General features: G+C 41.4%; 1 protein-coding gene and 1 long non-coding RNA gene across 2 annotated transcripts in view; one reads left to right on the top strand and one right to left on the bottom strand.

Moving 5' to 3' along the window:
* LOC135707680 (uncharacterized) overlaps positions 1–20,260 on the top strand; it is a 48,044-nt gene that overhangs the window by 15,067 nt on the left and 12,717 nt on the right. The gene's annotated exons all lie outside the window — the stretch shown is intronic.
* On the bottom strand, positions 972–5,930 carry LOC135707720 (uncharacterized). The gene is made up of 2 exons (XM_065229603.1): positions 5,522–5,930; positions 972–5,125 (listed from the first exon to the last, which is right to left on the bottom strand). The coding sequence occupies exons 1-2, from the start codon at positions 5,820–5,822 to the stop codon at positions 1,041–1,043; spliced, it is 4,386 nt and encodes a 1,461-aa protein (XP_065085675.1). The 5' UTR covers positions 5,823–5,930; the 3' UTR covers positions 972–1,040.

The following is a 20,260-nucleotide window of genomic DNA, read 5'->3' as shown; positions in this document are numbered from 1 at the left end:
CTAAAACTACTAAATAAACAATATTGTGCCATTTACGCAAACGAAGAAATTTTCATTAGACAACATATTTCAATCTTATGATGGTACAATTTTGGAACTTTTTAATACTATCAAATATCTTGAAGTAGTCCTTTATAGTAAACTTAATTGGAACATGCATCTAGAGCAGGCAATAAACAAAGCTACTTATGCTCTATGGATATACAAAAGAACATTCGGTAAACAGAAAATGATCCATTGGATTCAATCGGCAATTGTGAAACCCAGTGTTATATTGGTCTGGTGACCAACAACAAAAGAGAGTATTGCTCAGAGAATGTTAGAAAAACTCCAACGGTTAGCAACTCTCTCAATAACAGGTGCAATGAGAAGTACACCCACCATCGAAGGCATTTGATGCTTTGCTTTATATGCTACCATTGCGTCTATTTGTACAATTAGAAGCCGAAAAGTGATTACAAGGTCAGTGAAATTCTTTGAAGGAGACCTTAGAGACCTTAACTGAAATGAAAGAGCTGATGCAAGACTCGAATCTTCTCATAAGCTCTGTTAGTGAGAATTTTCGGTTTCGGATGCAGCCGAAGGAACTCGATCTTCAGAGCGTGTCCAGTTTGTGAACAGCTTAAAGCTGGAAATATATTTGCATTAGCTTTAAGGTTATAAAAGTAAAGAAACAAGCTTACAATTCGTGTTTCCTTCTTTTTCCTGCACCTCTGATTCCCTAACCTCAATTTTACTAGAGTTACAAACTCACTGCTAGAAATTTAGGTATAATTAGTTTAATTGTTTGTAATTCAATTCTGTCCTGTACATTACCGTTTAGTTTTCAAAGTTTGAAGTTTTAGAGCAATAGAAACTGAAATAATAATGATAATGCTGTAAATTAAGCTTTTATCTTCCTAGCGTGTTTACACTGTGTCAAATTACGATCCTTTTTATTTCTTCTTCTTTTATTAATACTCTAGTCCGTCCGTTTTCTTGTACCGCTAACTGCCAAGGTTAATTTAAATAACGAGGTGCGTTCGAGGTACCCAGTGGGCTTAACAATCCCCAGCCCGTACATCCGGTTCGAGAACTACTTGCGGACCGGCTTTACTTCCGCTTGGTCCAGTTGGAACCTCGACCACCGCTAGTTTGGTCACCGGTCGTTTGTATACACCGCTCTTCGTTCTGACCACTGCCTGCCGCACACTACCATCCTTCGCCACAATCACGTCCTCGATGATTCCTCGAATCCACTTCTTCCGACTCGACTCGTCGGTGATATACACAATATCCCCTGCCTTCACCGGAACTCGTTCCTCATGCCATTTGGATCGTCGATTGAGTGACGGCAGATATTCGTTCAGCCATCGTTTCCACATTTGATCAGCAAGGTACTGCGACCGTCGATATGTATCCCGGAGTGCTTCAGCAAGCTCGGTTTCAGTTTCAACGAGCTGACCGTTTGATGGACCAATGCGTAGAAAATGGTTTGGAGATAATGCTTCTGAACCCTCGGCTTCTTGCGGTTGATACGTTAGCGGGCGGGAATTTATCATTTCTTCAGCTTCTACTAGTGTGGTTTGCAAGATCTCATCGGTAAGCTTTCTTCCGTCGTCCAGGGCTCGCATGGCTTGTTTAACTGAGCGCACCATGCGCTCCCACACTCCTCCCATGTGAGGCGCTGAGGGTGGGTTGAATCTCCACTTCAATCTGGCGTTCGTTACAGCTTCTGCGCACTCCTCGTCGATCTGCCGAATTAACGTACACAGCTCCTTGCTTGCTCCATGCAAGTTCGTCCCGTTGTCCGAAAACATTTCCAGTGGGGCACCACGCCTGCCCATAAATCGTCGAATTGCCATTAAACAAGACTGCGTTGTCAAATTATAGGACACCTCCAAATGAACCGCCCTCACCGTAAGGCAGGTGAACACGGCAATCCATCTTTTTTCCGTACGACGACCAATCGTGACTTCCAGAGGACCGCAGTAATCCAGACCCACAAAGCTAAATGGTGCTAGATACGGAGTTAATCGCTGGACTGGAAGGGGAGCCATGATTGGAGCAACCGGATGGCATTTATGAACTCGACACCATTGGCAATTTCTGGCTACGTTTCGCACGCCAGCCCGAAGATTTGCAATCACAAAATGTTGGCGCAGCTTGTTTACAACTGTTTCGTTGTTACTATGGCCAAACCGTTTATGAAAATGTTCAATCAGTTTGAGTGTTATTGTGTGATTTTTAGGAAGGATGACTGGAAATCTAACGTCGTATGGAAGAAATTCAGCCGCTTCAGTCCTTCCTCGCATCCTCAGAACGTTGCATTCATCCAGGAATGGTGACAATGTGTATAGTTGACTACTCTTCTCTAGTTGCAACTTGTTCTGCAGCGGCAACTGTTTGTTCTTCTTCAAGATCATGATCTCGTCTCCGTAGGTATCACACTGAGCTGCTCTCCAAAGACAGTTTTCGGCATTATGGTATTCATCCTGCTGCAGCGGTTTCACCACCGATGGTAAAGAGGCAACAATGAACTTGTAAAGTTTCGGTTCCATGGGTACAACTTCAATCGGTAGCTGTCGAAGTTTCCTGCGGCAGTTAGAGATGAATCGATAGACCATTCCAATGGTTCTCACTAAAACGTTCCAACGGGAGATCCTGCTCGTGTCAATGACGGGTACTTCGAGTTTTATTTCGTGAAACAGTACCGAAGCTCGTAATTCTTCTGCAATCACAACCGCCACGTTTACTTCTTGCGGCCAGTCCTTCTCGGGTAGATGGAGGAACTTTGGTCCACAAAACCATTCATCGTCTGCATCCGGAACGAAATGACGCCCCCACTTTGTTAGATCGTCAGCTATGTTGAATCTACTGGGAATCTTACGCCAGTCGTCCGCATTTGTCAGGCTTAGAATTTCTCCAATTCGAAAGGATACAAATTGCTTGAACTTTCTTTGATCAGAGTTAATCCACGAAAGCACTGCCTGGGAGTCCGTCCAGAGAAAACGACGCTTTATGGCGAGAGAGTGATTCGACTCGACTGCATTCATCATTCGAGCACCCAATACTGCTGCTTGTAGCTCCATGCGAGGAACGGAAAGCTGCTTGATTGGTCCTACCTTCGACTTCGCCATCGCAAGAGAGATTCGTGGAGTGCTACCATCCATTACGCGTAGGTACACTACACAGCCGTAGGCTTGCAGGCTACCATCAACAAACACATGAAGTTCCATCGTTTCATTATCTGCTAGCAGCATGCCACCGAAATACGGCCGCGGGATACGAAGACTGGCAATTTTCGGGAACAATTGGATCCAGCGAGTCCATAGCTGGAAGCATTCGTCGCTTATTTCATCGTCCCACTGACTTCCTGTACGCCAAATTTCTTGCAGCAGTATTTTTCCGTGAACGATGAAGGGAGCAACCAATCCGAGTGGGTCGAACAAAGACATTAAGCACTTCAACGCAGTTCGTTTCGTCGGCCGAACATCGCCTCCTGTGTACGGTTTTAGTTCGTCTTTAAACGTCATAGGAAAGGTGAATACGTCTTCTTCGGGACGCCAGACAATTCCAAGAACACGTTCTGTAGCTGCATGTTTATCGTGACTGAAATAAGCTGTTTGTTCTGGTTTTGCTTCACCAAGTTGTGTCAAAAATTCCGCTGAGTTTGACATCCAGTTGCGAATGTGGAAGCCCGCTGCTAAATGAATCATTTTGACGTCCAGTGCCCGCTTCACTGCCTCCTGGACCGTGTTGGTGCTGTCAAAATAATCATCCACATAGTGTTTGTGAATGATTGCAGCTGCAGCGTCCGGATAAAGTTCAGCGTATTCTTCTGCATTGCGGTTTTTTACAAATTGAGCAGTACACGGTGAGCATGCGGATCCGAAAGTGCACCTGTCCATGACGTATACCTCCGGTGCCTCTTCGGGAGTTTTCCGATACAGAAAGCATTGCGCCAGCCTATCCACGAGTCGGACGAGCATTTGGTGATACATTTCCATTATGTCTCCTCCGAATCCAATCTGACGCTCTCGGAATTGACTGATGACAGCTACCAACGATGCCAACAGATCCGGTCCCTTGAGGAGAAGAGAGTTTAGGGATATTCCGGAAACTTTGGCAGAAGCGTCCCAAACAAGTCTCACTTTCCCAGGTTTTTTGAGATTCGTGACGATGCTTACTGGAAGGTACCATATTTGTCCGGGATCCACTTGCGTTAACTCCTTCGGAGAAGCCTTGTGTGCGTAGCCCTTTCTTAAGTATTCACTTATTTGGTGGTGATAGGCATCAGCAAGCTCCACGTTGTTAGACAGCCGCTTTTCCAACTGCTTGAGTCGTTTTAGAGCCATTGGAAAACTGTTGGGAAAATGATGATTATCCGATTTCCAAAGGAGCCCGGTTTCAAAACGATCACCCTTCCGAACGGTGGTGCTTTCCAGGATGGCTTTGGCTCGTTGGTCGTCATCGGATTCTAGAACGGTGCTTGCTGTAATTCCGATGTCTTCTACCGAGAAATGATCCCGGAGTAAATTGTGTAGCTCTTGATTGGTGATGCATTCTCCTTCATGGTGTCCAACAAATGCTTCGTGGCGTTTTTCGTTACTATTAGGGCCATATACCGCCCATCCTAGTTTTGATCTTACAGCGATTGGTTCTCCGAGATTTCCGATCCGAGATTCAATCGGGGCGAATAGATGGATGTTATCCAAACCAATTAGAATCCTAGGCATGCCGGACAAGCCATCAGCTAGTGGAAGATCTTTCAAGTGATCGAACTTCTGTGCTAGCTCCGAGTACCGAATGGATTGAACAGGTAATTTCATTTCTATTACGGTATGAGCGTTCCTGAGTGGCCACTTCTCGCTGGACCCTTTGGCGGAAATTCGCAAATTCACTCGCTTTGAGTTTCTCTCCGTTCTGCTGATGTTTGCTGTCCAAATCAAACGTAACATTTGCTTGACACCCTTCACGCCAAGATGATCAGCCAAATCCGCTTCAACCAGGCTTAACGATGAACCCTCGTCCAAGAAGGCAACTGCATCTACGGAACGATCCTCGTAATATAGCGTTACAAGAACCATTCGGAAGATCACGGACTGCTGTTCCCCACTGTGCGTGTTGTGGTTGGAAGCATCTTCTGTGTCATCGGCCGAGACGCTAGCAGCTGGATGCATTAGAGGATGATGCCGCTCTTGGCATTGGCTTACGTTGCATTGGATCTTGAACCTGCACCGAGATTGTCCATGCCAATTCAAACAAGTACTGCAGAGCTTCAACTTATCCACTTCCTTGGTCCTCTCTTCCCACGTCATGGCTTTGAACTTCGGACAGTTCCGAACGCGATGATCCAGCTTCTGGCATACGTGGCAGGGCTTCTCCATCGGTATGGGCTTTCGAGCCGTTTCCGACGCTGCGACATCGTTCAACGAGTTTTCCGATGAATCGTGAGAATGCAAGAATCCTCTCTCTTTTGGCTTTTTCTCCGGTTTGGTTTGGAAGTAATCCTTCGGTTGCGAATAACCGGTCGCTTCACTTGCGTCAGCAGCCTTTTCGGACATAAAATCCGAAAATGTTCGAAGTGTTGGGTTGGGAAAATGTCGCTTGTAGCGAACCCACTCCATTTTGGTACTGGCTGGTACTTTTTCCACAAGCTCCTGTAGAAGCAGAGGGTTTACCAGATGATCCCTTAGGTTGGTCGCCTCCAGGTGATCACACAGTTGTTCGACGAGAATCCCAAAATGTACAAAGCTCTCCAAACGATCCGGCTTGAGTGGATCCGCCTTCCTGACTTTCTCCAATAACGAGTAGAGCAATTGCTCTGGGCGACCATACATTCTTCGTAGGGTTTCGACAATCTGCGGCACCGCCTGCGGCAGGATCAGTCTGCTGCGCACAAGTTCGAGTGCAGAACCTTTTAAACATTCCTGCAGTCGGACGAGGTTTTCGCTCAACGAGTAACCGCACGCTTCCGTAGTTGTTGTGTAGCTGCTCAGAAAAAGCGGCCACTCCTCCGGTTTGCCGCTGAATGTTGGAAGTTTTCTTGGTAAAACCTGCCTTGCAGCCATTTGAGCATTGCTCAGACTTGGCTGCCCCTGCCCGTAAGGGACTCCGTTCATGAACCGTACGTTACCTGGTAGCCCAGCTGGTTGCCTTTGTTCACGATATTCGACAGGTATAGGATCAAGCCGTACATTGCTGGGTCCCATTTTAGCAATCGGTACTACCGGATCGGCTTTACCGAAACGTTGCTCCCGCTGATGCTGAGGGATTCTTCGGGTTAAATCGTCATCTTCTTGCAATGCTAACGATGATACGGCTCTATCTAGGTCCACTAGATTCTCCGGAGGAATGTTGTTGAACCGATCGCATCTTGGATAATACGCAGCCATTGGGTTTAAGCGGATACGTTGACGATTACCCGATACCTGTTCGAGGTCGTTCTTGGAAAAGCGTTCAGCCACGCTTGATGCCCTTGGAAGGGGAGCTTTTGGATATGCCCCACGAGGATCCGCATATCCGGTTGATTTCCGTCCAGCATCCTCGGGTTTTGACATCGTTTCCATCCACCATTCCACTTTGCCTTTTCCGTTTTGCTGACTTTCTGACTCTAACATACTTCCACGATCACTTCCTCCTACCGTACCTTGCCTTAAGAGAAGAGCTTGCCGGTTCCTCCGGTATTCCTCCTGAAGTACATTCTGCTTGCACAAGTACTTCTCCTCTAGAACTTTCTCCTGCTCCAAAGCCTTTTGCTTTTCCTTGAGCTCATCTTCGAGCATTTGAAGCTCCAGCGTAAAAACGGAACTTTCCTTGGAAATCCGAGAACAGACGCTTGACGCTGATGCTGCAGAGCGGAAGCTGCAATCACCGCAACTCCATGAGACGTGTTTCACATCTTCTGTGACGCCCGCGCATCGGAAGTGAAACCATTCCCCGCATACGTCACAGGCCACCATGCCAACATCCCAATCATCCGGTCGATCACAAAGTTTGCAGGACGTTGCCATGTTGAGATCCGGATGTTACGAATTCTTTAAGAATGTTAGTGAGAATTTTCGGTTTCGGATGCAGCCGAAGGAACTCGATCTTCAGAGCGTGTCCAGTTTGTGAACAGCTTAAAGCTGGAAATATATTTGCATTAGCTTTAAGGTTATAAAAGTAAAGAAACAAGCTTACAATTCGTGTTTCCTTCTTTTTCCTGCACCTCTGATTCCCTAACCTCAATTTTACTAGAGTTACAAACTCACTGCTAGAAATTTAGGTATAATTAGTTTAATTGTTTGTAATTCAATTCTGTCCTGTACATTACCGTTTAGTTTTCAAAGTTTGAAGTTTTAGAGCAATAGAAACTGAAATAATAATGATAATGCTGTAAATTAAGCTTTTATCTTCCTAGCGTGTTTACACTGTGTCAAATTACGATCCTTTTTATTTCTTCTTCTTTTATTAATACTCTAGTCCGTCCGTTTTCTTGTACCGCTAACTGCCAAGGTTAATTTAAATAACGAGGTGCGTTCGAGGTACCCAGTGGGCTTAACAAGCTCATAGGACCAGAGCCCTTTTGTGGCTTATCGGCTGCATCTTTTAGAATGGAGCTAAAAGCGTGGGAATCTTCAAAAGTGGAGGAAAACTGGAAGAACACTTCCATTGCTAGGCAGTCGAAACGATTCATTAAACCAAACGTTTATGTGACCCACATAATCCTGGAACTTTCTAAAAAAGATCTTAGCATATATACAGGTCATTGTCCGAGCCGTTATCACTTGAAGCTGCTTGGAAAACTTCAAGATGATGTATGTCGCTTCTGTGGCATAGAAAAGGAAGACTCGGAACATTTGCTGTGCCACTGTCCGGCAATTTTCAATAAAAGACGTAAATTCTTCGACAAGGGGCTGATGGAACCCTTTGACATTTAAAGAACAACTCCCAGTACGGCAGTGCACTTTATTCGAAGTGTAATTCCTTGCTGGGATAATGCTATTAGTCGAACAATGGCGATCACTCCTAATAATAGTGATACGGCATCTTGATATAGCTAAAAAAAAAAAGATTAGTAATTTCCATTTAATTCCACTCTCTTATTTGCTTTCCCTTGACAGATACGCGTATTTCGTCTACAATGTGAAGACTTCTTCAGTGTCTTGTACTAATAGTCGAGTGTTAGTACAAGACACTGAATGAGTCTACACATTGTAGACGAAATACTCGTATCTGTCAAGGATAAGCAAATAAGGTAGTGGAACTAAACTGAAATTACTAATCCTTTTCTCTCTCATTATACAGGTATTCCACTAAGACGCCCACATTAATCAGGATTTAAAAAAAAATGAAAATGGGGAATATATTACAATAGATCTGAAAAATGGTCGCAGTTATGAAAATACCCGATTAGCATTTAAAAAAAAATATGACCATCGTAAAACTAGCTCGGATATGTTTGTTTATGGTGGTATTGGAAACATGAATAGAGCTTATTGATACCAAACAATAGGTTTCTGATGCTCCAGGTAGTGGGTTTACATTCTGCAAATTCATGATTAATCATTATCATATCATACGACACATCATCAAATTATATTTGCTCGACGAAATACGCATCACCACTTGATTTTGGATGATTTCAACTTAGTGTTCTTTGAGCACTTCCATAATTTTTCCAACCCGAAAAATACATTAACAGGACTGAGAATCGAACCCAGCCACCTTAAGCAGGTCTTGCTTTATAGCTGTGGCTTAACCGAGTGAGTCAAGTCAATGTCAAATCATTTGTCTATTTTTTTTTGTTTTTTTTTGTTTTTTTTAACTCTTTGTTTCAAATTTAAAATAAATTACATTTCATTTTAACCTAGGTGCTCCAGTTACTACAGTAACTTACCAGCCTTAATTGTTATGATATATTTCTAAGTATTTTTACGTTGTTCCTGTCTTGGCAATTCAGTATTTTAAACAGGTTTTTTAAACCTGCATGTCAGTATAACAATTGATATCTTAAAACTAAAAACTAAAACTAAATCTTATCTAAGTATAAAGGGAATTAGTCGTTGCAATTGAGGATTTCAACGATTTTTGCATGAAATTATTAATTATTTTGTTGGACATTTGTTCTAAAGTCTCAACATTCGAAATTCTATGTACCTCCGTAGTAATGTACCAGGGAGGCAACTTCAAAATCATCTTCAGAACTTTGTTCTGAATCCTTTGAAGTGCTTTTTTCCTGGTAGTGCAACAACTAGACCATATTGGCACAGCGTAAAGCATGGCCGGCCTAAAAACTTGTTTAAATATTAGAAGGCAAAGTTTGGATTTCCTGTTTATCAGAGGATACAAACATTTTATATATTTGTTACATTTGGCTTGAATGCCCTCAATGTGATCTTTAAAAGTTAATTTTTGGTCAAGTATTAATCCAAGATATTTCACTTGGTTTAACCAGGAAATTGGAACTCCGTTCATAGTGACTATGTGACTACTACTAGGTTTCAAAAACGAAGCTCTAGGCTTATGTGGAAATATTATAAGTTGAGTTTTGGAAGCGTTGGGAGAAATCTTCCATTTTTGTAAATAAGAAGAGAAAATATCTAAACTTTTCTGCATTTTGCTGCAAATAACACGAAGACTTCTTCCTTTAGCGGAAATGCCTGTGTCATCAGCGAACAAAGATGTGTGGCAACCCTGAGGCAAATCAGGGAGGTCCGAAGTGAAAATGTTATACCATATAGGCCCAAGAATGCTACCCTGAGGAACTCTTGCTCTAACAGGTAGAACAATTAGATTTGGAATTTTGATAATTTACCTGCAGAGTTCTGTCAGTTAAATAATTTTGAACTAATTTCATAATATAAAGTGGAAAATTAAACTTTTTCAATTTAGCAATCAAACCTTCATGCCAAACACTGTCGAATGCTTTTTCTATGTCTAGAAGAGCAACTCCAGTTGAGTGGCCTTCAGATTTGTTTGAACGAATTAAATTGGTAACTCTTAAGAGTTGATGAGAAGTTGAATGCCCTCTTGGAGGCGAACCAGCCAGGCTGAAAGCCTCCCTAATAAAGATAAATTAATTAATTAGTTGAATGTCCATGGCGAAATCCAAACTGCTTATCTGCAAAAATTGAGTTCGTATTGATGTGATGCATCATTCTATTCAAAATTATCTTTTCAAAAAGTTTACTTATTGAAGAAAGCAAACTTATTGGGCGGTAGCTAGAAGCTTCAGCTGGATTTTTATCCAGCTTCAAAATTGGAACAACTTTTGCATTTTTCCATTTATCAGGAAAGTATGCCAAATGGAAACATCTGTTAAATAATTTTACCAAGAAAGACAAGGTACTCTCTGGGAGTTTTTTTTGATGAGGATATAGAAAATTCCATCATCACCTGGAGCTTTCATATTTTGAATTCTTTTAGTTATAGACCTTACTTCGTCCAAATCAGTCCCCCAGGAATCATCAAAAATATTTTCCCGAGAGAAAATTTTCAGATAATCCCGAGCAATATGATTCTCAATAGGACTAGTAAGACCCAAGCTGAAATTATGGGAACTCTCGAATTGATTAGCAAGTTTCTGAGATTTTTCCAAATTTGTGATCAAAATTTTACCACCTTCTTTAAGCGCTGGAATAGGCTTTTGAGGTTTTTTCAAAATTTTTGTGAGATTCCAAAAGGGTTTGGAACTCGGGTCTAATTTAGAAACATTATTTTCAAAAGTTTTGTTCCTCAGGGCAGAGAATCGTTTTTTAATTTGTTTTTGCAAATCCCGCCAGATAACTTTCATGACAGGATCACGTGTTCTTTGATATTGTCTCCTACGGACATTTTTAAGACGGATCAAGAGCTGAAGATCGTCGTCTATTATAATTGAATCGAATTTAACCTCGCATTTTGGTACTGAGGCAGCTCTTGCTTCAACTATAGAAGTAGTCAGAGATTCAAGAGCATAATTAATTTCATCTTTGGTTTGCAAAGGAATGTTTGGATCGAAGTTATATTCCATAAATGTTCGATATTGCTCCCAATCAGCTCTATGGTAATTGAAAATAGAGCTGTTGGGATTAGAAATTATTTCTTGGGATATTTCAAAAGTTACTGAAAGGTGATCAGAACCGAAGTCAGCATGAGTAACCAATTGGCTACAAAGTTGACATGAATCAGTTAAGACCAAATCAATAGTTGAGGGATTTCTTGCAGAAGAAAAGCATGTTGGACTGTTTGGATATTGAATAGTGTAATAACCTGCAGAACAATCATCAAACAGAATATTACCATTGGAATTGCTTTGAGCATTATTCCATGAGCGGTGTTTTGCATTAAGGTCACCCTTGAGGAAATTTTTAGTTCCGTGACCCCATCCCTGGCACTTACGGCACTGATTGAGGTTTTGGAAATTTCCTCCAGTCTTCCTGAAGTGTTGGAGTGGCACAACTCCAAGTAATTTTGCCAGTTCATCTTTAATCTGATCCAGGGATTCATCACTGGCCAGTCCTTTCATGACAACCTTGAACACACGTGCTTAAAAAATTTGTGCTTCTTCTCAGTAAGATACTTGAGAAGACATTTAAATCCGTCCAAGGTTTCAGCCAAAACACGGCATTCACCCCGACGTCCAATTTGTAGTGAAAACTTAACTTTCACGAAATTCAAAAGTTCCATGCGAAGAGCATGGAAATCGGAAGTGGTTATCACAATAGGGGGAATCTTTTCCTTCTTGGCATTAAGCCGGGAAAGTTTACTAGAATTTTTCTTGGATGATGGATCATTCTCATCATCCGTGAGCAAATCAAATTGATTACTCAAATTAATTTCATCATAAGGGGGGTCAAGAGTTTTCCCCTTTCTTTTGCGTTTGGACGCCATGGCGGCAGTAAATTTTTATCCAAATCGACTTCCAAGCAGATTACTATAAGAATCTGAAGGATCGAAGAGGAATTTTCCAAATCGATATCCTCGGGTAGGGTCCAAACAAGGATCGAAGAGGAATAAGAGTTGAACAAGGTAGAAAAAAATTTACAGATTGAGCACTGAAAAGTGCTGTTTAAATTTGTTGTAGCTTTAGGTAGTAGTAACACTTCCTTAAGCAAAAAGCAAATAGATCCGCACGGCAAGAGAGCACGATGCGGACTGAAATCGTTTGTCTATTATTTTTTGGTTCTAATATTTGGTATCAATGGTCATTATACAGGGGTTAGCAAGCATTTAAAATATGTATGAATTGATGTCTTCACGGGGAGAGCTGGTTTTCTCTATAAAACGATCGGCGTAGTTTATGGATAGACCCAAAGCAACTGTCAGTCTACCAGCCAGTTTCATATACGCGATTAGAGGAAACATTCATCAACCTGATGTGGTGTTAGGCACTATCTACACTGCGGAACGTTTCTGCGTTTATCCCACTTGAACGCAGAAACGTTCCTAAGTAAATACTGCAGTTAGATTATGTAAAACGAGCTCTCGCTCCTTTCGCCCTACTTTTCATTTCATATTCTTGGCCTTGGTATCAACGTCAGCTAGGGCTATGCAAACGAGATGCAACTATGTGGTTATCTTATGGTTTTGGTTTTAAATTAATTGCCTCGCGGTAACACTTATGTTGCTGATATTCTGTTGATATGGACTTCGGATCTGTCGGATTCAGTTTAGCTGTATTATGCCATCTATATTCGGCTTTGAGATGGGCATATGGCTTTATGATTGCCATAATTTGGGATATCCGGATCCGGTTCTACGGTGGCCATAAGGCTCTGTTATTAATTGTTAGAGTTATTGGTAATATTTTGTCGAGTATGATTATGATGATGATGATGATGATGGTCCCAGCTCTTACCCCTACAAAGGTTTGAGCTGGATGATTTATCTTTAAGATAATTAAACATGATAATTTAATCAGGTTTGCAAACAAAATCGAACTGGTTACAGTAACAGATATAAATTCCCTCTAGAGTTTACAGTTGCTTTACAACGATATAAATGGCAGCCCTAAGTTTGCACCTTTAGAATTGATAAAACGATCCATAAAATATTGAAAAATGTTCCATTAAAAACATCCAAATGATCCATAAAACATCGGAGAAAATCCCTGAAAAAGTGTGGATGATCCATAAATAATATCAATATTATCAATATTTTATGTAAAATTTAGCAACACAATTGTAAAAATGTACCACTAAATTTCTAAATAATGAGAATTGGAATTGTACGAATTACCCATAAACATATTGTAATTGATCCATAAAACATTCAGCAATAAACCTTAAACTAAAGAAAGTGATCCATAGAAAATCAAGTTTGCACATTTAAAAATATAGGCATGATCCATAAATTAGACGTATATTATTCATGTTTAGGACACTATTTTTTTAAATTTTGATCCATAAACCTTGAAAAATTGCTCCACTGCTTATCTACTTATATTTACTGTCCTGCCCGTGTATTTAAGGTAAATGTGCGAAGCGACGCGATGGGCAAGCGTCTAGAATTAGCTTCCAAAAGAAGATTCTATAATAATATTCTTAAGAAGCTTCCTATGGAAGCTTCATTTAGAAACTTTTTAAAAAGCTTATTCTAGACGCTCGCCCATCGTTCTACTCTTCTGACAAAAAAAAAAAAACACTGGCAGAACAGTAAACCTGAGTAGCTACGCAGTAATGTAGCAATTTTCCAAGGTTTATTGATCAAATTAAAAAAAAACATATGTATATAGACCGAGGGGGGCGACTCTAGCTACGATGCAGGAAAAATTGTGTTTTGTTTCGGCTAGCTGCGCACACGCTGAGTAGATAGAAAGAAGATTGATGACGATTCTGAAGATTTCCTGTTAAAAGATAAGGCCCGATGCAAGTAGATGCGAGAAATGAAAGAATATTTTTCGAAGATTGATTCGCTAGTGAGCATCTAGAATTGAGATTTGGATGTGTCGCCCCCCCCCCCTCGATATTGACTATAATTGGAACACACCAAAATAAGCACGTCTACCAACAACTGGAACACCTACCCTAGGTATGATCCATAAAATTAACATTTATTTTTCATTTTTTCTTAAGAAGATTATTATAGAAGCTTCTGAACTCACAGTTCCGTTGAACCAAACATTAAATAGGTCGGAGTATCAACGAGAAAAAAAGAGGAAAAGAAGATACAATTCCAAACCATCTAAAAAATGTTTTACAGCTAAATTATTTTAATTGCCTAAATTTGTTAATACACCTATCGTTTAATTAAATTGTAGTTATTTGTAGTGAACTAGCTACCAACAATCAATACGAAACTAACGATTTTAAATTGGCTCACAACTTGACTTGCCTATTGGTCCCAAGCAAATCGATTAACGTACCCCATTCTAGTCAAAATTCTAGTACTACACAATATTTGTTTTAATTCGCTATGAAAGTTTGACAGGTAAAATGAAGGGTTCGTGGATTTTCTCGTGTCTGGTCTAGGGATTCTTCCAGGCTGATCTCATTGGTACTTCCTTTTCCAGATTCGGTTGCGGCATCACTCCTCGCTCTATTATTTCTGCTAGGTGGTTTCTTTGGGACAGACTTCTTGGTTCCTTTTTCTACCTTCAGCATATTTGTGCACTTAGAGCACGTCTACGGAACCTCCTTTAAAGCTGTTGTCTTACCAGCACAACTATAATGGGTCCAGAAATCGCAGACATCACACTGGACCATATCATCTACGTGGTCGTGGCCTTCACAAAGCGTACAGTTTCTATCGCTGTTCTGTTCTTCACTCAACGGTGGTGTTGATCCCTCTGACATTTTGAGGTTTTATCCGATGTTGTTCTTCAAGAATGTTCGGATTAATGAAAGCAACTTCCTCAGAGCAGTCTCGTTTTAGACAGCTTGAAGCTGAAATAGTTTTTATTATAAGCATTTAGATTGGTTTTGATTTTATATTAGTTTAATAAAACCTATTTCAGCTTCAAGCTGTCCAAAACGAGACTGCTCTGAGGAAGTTGCTTTCATTAATACGAACATGGCTATATTTTAAGTTTGCAAACATGATTTTTTATGGATCACTTTCTTTAGTTTAAGGTTCACTGCTGAATGTATTATGGATCAATTGCAATATGTTTATGGGTAATTCGTACAATTTCAATGCTCATTCCTTAGAAATTTAGCGGTACATTTTTACAATTGTGTTGCTAAATTTTACATTAAATATGGATCATATTGATATATTTTATGGATTGTTCACACTTTTTTAAGGATTTTCTCCGAAGTTTTATAGATCATTTGGATGTTTTTTATGGAACGTTTTCCAATATTTTATGGATCATTTATTGGTATTTATGTTCAAAAGTATGTTTGCCGATATAAATGTGAAAAATCCTAGGCGTCCACCTCTTAGTTCGCCTTTTTGTCCACCTGAAATATTCATAAATCTGTATTGGACATGTAGCTTGATATGGTTAAGATAAAAAACAAATTTAACCATTTAGAATCATAACTCTTAATACATTAAAACTGTTCTACGTTTTTTTTTAACAAGTTCGTTAATTTGGAAGGCTCAATCGCGTTAGCTTTACGGAGCCGATAGTTTATTGTTCTTTGTTTGTAACAAAATTCACTTAGTTCTATGTCTAGTAGGAGTTGGGCCGAACACTCGCGGCTTACTCGAGGTTAGAGAGGTACATTGTCGAAGGATAGAATCAGGGGAGGAGCTTGGGGGTAAGGTTTCGTTGTCTCATCAGAGTGTTGTCGCCAGTATGAACGGTAGAGCGGTTCTAGTTTCGTCTGGAGTTCGACCGGCTATGGTGACCAGTGGGCGACGATGAGACTCATGGAGACGGGGGGACACGACAAACAAAAACTATTAAAGAGAGATAAAAAACAAAGGAATTAAATTCTTATACTAGACATTTGAAGAAACACATAAACCGACTGCATATAGAAGATATCGCGAGTTCCCAACATGTCTCTGAAGGAACATAGGGTTGTCTTCCTTGGGCCTCGAGGTTATTCAAAAGTCGCTCTCTGGTGGCGTAATTATCAGTACATTGCCAAACTGCGTGTTCGATGTCATCGTAACCGTTTCCACACCGACAGATGTTGCTGTCCACGAGGTTTACTCTATTGAGATGAGTATCTAGTGAGTAGTGGTTGGACATTAGTCTACTCATCACGCGAATGAAGTCACGACTTAAGTCCAAGCCTTTAAACCACGCTCTCGAAGAAACATTTGGAGTAATGGAATGTAACCACCGCCCAAGAGAATTACTTGTTCAATAGTTTGGCCAACTTAGAAGAGAACTCTGACGTACAAATGGGAAAAATTCATCATGTGAAAATCTTCTATCATAAATCTCGCCTTGTTGTGTGCCCACCTTTACGAGAGAGTCTACCTTCTTATTGCCTGGGATTGAGCAATATGAGGGGACCCATACAAATTTAATCATATATGATCTTTTGACCAGCACACTCATCTGCTCCCTTACCTTTGAAAGGAAATAAGATGAGTGCCTACCTTGTTTCATCGACCGAATAGCCTCGATTGAACTGAGACTAACTAAGAAGATGAAGTAATGGTCTGCGGGCTTGTTGGAAATCATCCCCAATGCGAAGTTGATTGCTGCCAGCTCAGCAACAAAAACGGAACAAGGTTCCTGGAGTTTACGGAAGGCGCTAGAGTTTTCATTGAAGACACCGAAGCTAGTGGACCCACTGAGACGAAACCCGTCTGTAAAATATCTGTTCACGCAATTGACGTGTTGGTAATTTTCAGTAAAAATACGCGGGATAATAATAGGTCGAAATTGATCGGGAATCCCATCAGCTGTTTGTTTCATGGTCAGATCATATTCAATTGAGGAACTGCGATTGGTGAAGTGAGCACGGTCTGGAGTGTAACAAGGAAGACACATATCTGACGATATGTAGTGCTGGTAGATTCTCATAAATCCAGATTGTGTATTCAGCCCAAGAATTTTTTCAAAATTTTCAATTATAAGTGTGTTCGTCACTCCGCATTTGATTAGTATTCTGAAAAAGAGCTCCCATAAACGGTTCTGGAGGGGTGTTACTCCTGCCAGAACCTCGAGACTCATGTTATGCGTTGAGTGCATACAGCCGAGAGCAATACGCAGACAACTATATTGAATTCGTTCCAATATTTTTCCTTGATTTGTTTTCCGTCGATCTTGTTTTCCGTGCTGAGCACCAATGCTACCGACGCCATTGAGGCAGCTCCCACAACTGGACCCTACTTATCGACCCATCAACTCATGAACCGGGGACCAACGGCTTTACTTCCCTTCGGCGTGATCAGAGATGTTATGCCTCAGAACATCCAGGTGGCACCCCAGGCCTGCTGGGGTGAGAGGTAATCACGCTTACCGCTACACCACCGGCGCCGCTACGTTCCAATTTTATTAGGTGACATTTTCTTGCCGAGAGAAACCAAAAAGAGCCGCACTCTAGAACAGAGAGAATAGTTGTTTTATAAAGCGTTATGAGATCTCCCGGATGAGCACCCCACCATGTGCCGCAAATTGAACGCAGAAAGTTGATCCTCTGTTGACATTTTTGCTTAAAATACGTAATATGGGTATTCCAAGCAGGGCGTCACAATATCAGCTTCAATCGACCAAATCGATGCGACGAAGAGACTGCTGGCTTTCTTTTTCTGTTAAAGTCGAACAGCTTCGCAGCATTCTAGAACCTCAGTCGGCGTGCACAAACAATTAATGTTCAATCGCTTGTCTCTCTTTCTCCAGTCGCTCCATTGGTCTTCCTTTCAAGCTTCGGTGAAACGGATGAGCGAAAGAGCGCTCGACTTTGATAGTATTCTCTTTCATGAAACACATCAACAGAGGTTTCATGACGTATATGACGGAAAATGAAATAACACATTTAAAGCATTTCTCACGTGAAAACACGTGAAGATTACACGTAATATTTTTAATTTATCTTCCATCCATATATTTATCTAAAAAAAATGATCAAAAACGAGACATAACGCATTTTAAACAAATTGAAAGATCGGTGATAGAGTGTTCGTGAAAGGGGATTGAAAGCCATAATGAGGTTCGTTTAACTAGAAAATCGACGTTAGTTACATTGAAAGCGATGAGCAAAGCAACGACGAGAAGTTCCACAGCCAGCGTTTCCTTCTAAGCGTGCTTCTTTTTCATTATCATTTCTTGCTGATAGTCTAGCTAGGCGTTATAGAAATGAAGCGTCGAACACGTATGTATGAGAAAAAAAAAAACACGAGTTCATTTTAGAGCTTCGAAAATGTAGAGCCCTGATTCCAAGTGCACTTTGAATCAAACCAGACCCCAAGGTACTTGAAAGACAATGATTGAGTAATGTTTCTGCCCAAAAGATTAAGCTGCATTTGGGCTGAGTAGCGCTTTCGAGTAACTACCAGTTCAGTTTTCTGCGGTGAGAATTCGATCCCTAGATTCCTAGCCCAAGACGACAAGTTATCTGAGCAACTTAGCAATGGTCCTTGCAAGTCCACGGCATGTGGACCTCTTACGGAAACCACACCGTCATCTGCAAGTTGTCTTAGTGTGCATTGTTCTGCCAAATAGTAGTTCGCTTTGCCTTCCCTTTCCCACTTTCAAGATTGACTATTCGAGTTTACCCATGAAGCCGTCGTTCGAGAAAGTGCACGGCTTCTGCCGTTCAGTGCTCGGCCTGAAGAAAGAAGACGTGCAGAGACTACAGTGCCACCGCGCGAGACGGCTAATACATAGGTGGCACAGTCGGAAGAAGTGTTAGTTTGTTTAAAAATGAATCGCCCATTTTGTTATGGCAAGTTTTGCTATAAGAAATGCTCCTCGTGTTTATTAGCGAAATTCTCATCAAAGCTAGATTAATTGCGTAGGAAATCAGTTTGGCACGGCATTTGTGACCAGCATACACCTTCCGGTGGTATGAAACAGGTCCAAAACAGTCCAAATCCGCAGATAAAAAATTTTGTTTTGAATTTCTGTGTAGCACAATAGTGAACTTTTCGTGAACATTAACGGCAAAGAACTCACCAACACTGGGAGACCGTGAGTTCCTGCCCACCTGTCATAAAACCGTCTTGTACGCGGATGATATCAGCGTCATCGTCACATCGGTCGGGCAAATCGAGGCGATGAACGGTCTGGAAATGTGGTTGCACTCTCTACGGACACTAACGTTGCACCAAAGAGTCATCATGCTGAACACGTTCGGCACCTCCAGGATATGGTACCTGTCGTCGATACTGCCGCCCTTTGCCACGTACACGGCGAAAATTACATCAATGATGGGTACCTTCCTGTGGAGAGGAATGGTGGCCCACGTCCCAATGATGCAGCTAGCACGGAGCAGAGAAGACGGAGGACTGAAGTTGCATCTACCAGCACTAAAATGTAAGTCGTTGGCCATTAACCGGCACCTGCGTGAGATCGATTCCCTTCCTTATCATAGATCCCTTCTGCTCCACGTAAATCCCCGCCCAGCAATCTCTATAGATCTTCCTGACCTCAAAATAATCCTATCTAGTTTATCCCAAATTCCCCTCCGAATCCAACAAAACCCCTCCACCGATCAAATCCACCGACATTTCGTTCTCCAAACCGACCTGCCAAGGGTGGAACGTAATAGCCCGACAACCAACTGGCCGAGCACGTGGCGCAACATTGCGGCGAAGCAGCTCACTTCAGCGCAGCGGACGAGACTGTACCTCCTGGTTAATGAGAAGATCGAGCATCGCAAGCTATTTTTTGTCATTCAGCGAGTGGCGGACGCGAACTGCACACATTGTGACAATCAAACGGCGGAAACTCTCTTCCATAAATTCTGCACCTGCACTCGTGTTGGCCCGGCTTGGACGGTCTTGCAGCAGAGGATAACAGACATTTTGGATGGATGGAGACGACTCACATTTGAAGACCTGGTGAGACTTGCCTTAATAGGAATAGGAAATACGAAACGTGTGGAAATTCTTAAACTTTTTATTAATTACATCTGCTTTGTTAATGGAAGTAACGGTAGAATTGATGTAGCTGAGTTGAATTTTCATCAAGATATAGAAAACTAATTGTAAAAACACTGAAATAAAAACTAAACTTTTATAAAAAAAAAAAAATAAACAAAAAAGAAGATTGAATTCAATCATATCGCTTCCCGGTCAGGAGTTGTTCGATGAAAGAAGAGCCATAGAGAATTCCAGCATTGTGAATGGTCTATCTAGAGAGCTGCCGCTCGGAGACGCTTCACAAAGAATGTGTTGTGCTGGAACTGAGTCCTCTGTTCTACGGTTGGTTATATTACGTCGAGTAGATGTGATTTGATAT

The sequence above is a fragment of the Ochlerotatus camptorhynchus genome, unplaced genomic scaffold (assembly GCF_037179485.1).
Source record: "Ochlerotatus camptorhynchus isolate MF236.1 unplaced genomic scaffold, CSIRO-AGI_Acam_v1.1 ptg000316l, whole genome shotgun sequence".
Classification (NCBI taxonomy): Eukaryota; Metazoa; Arthropoda; class Insecta; order Diptera; family Culicidae; genus Ochlerotatus; species Ochlerotatus camptorhynchus.
This window is presented reverse-complemented; position numbering and strand designations above follow the sequence as displayed.

What these genes read in the sequence shown, in the direction of transcription:
- LOC135707720 (XM_065229603.1), bottom strand. Translation starts at nt 5,822, where the DNA reads ATGTATGGTCGCCCAGAGCAATTGCTCTACTCGTTATTGGAGAAAGTC. An exon ending in CGAAAAGGCTGCTGACGCAA is followed by an intron (nt 5,126 to 5,521) that starts GTGAAGCGACCG and finishes CCGATGACACAG; the next exon opens with AAGATGCTTCCAACCACAAC.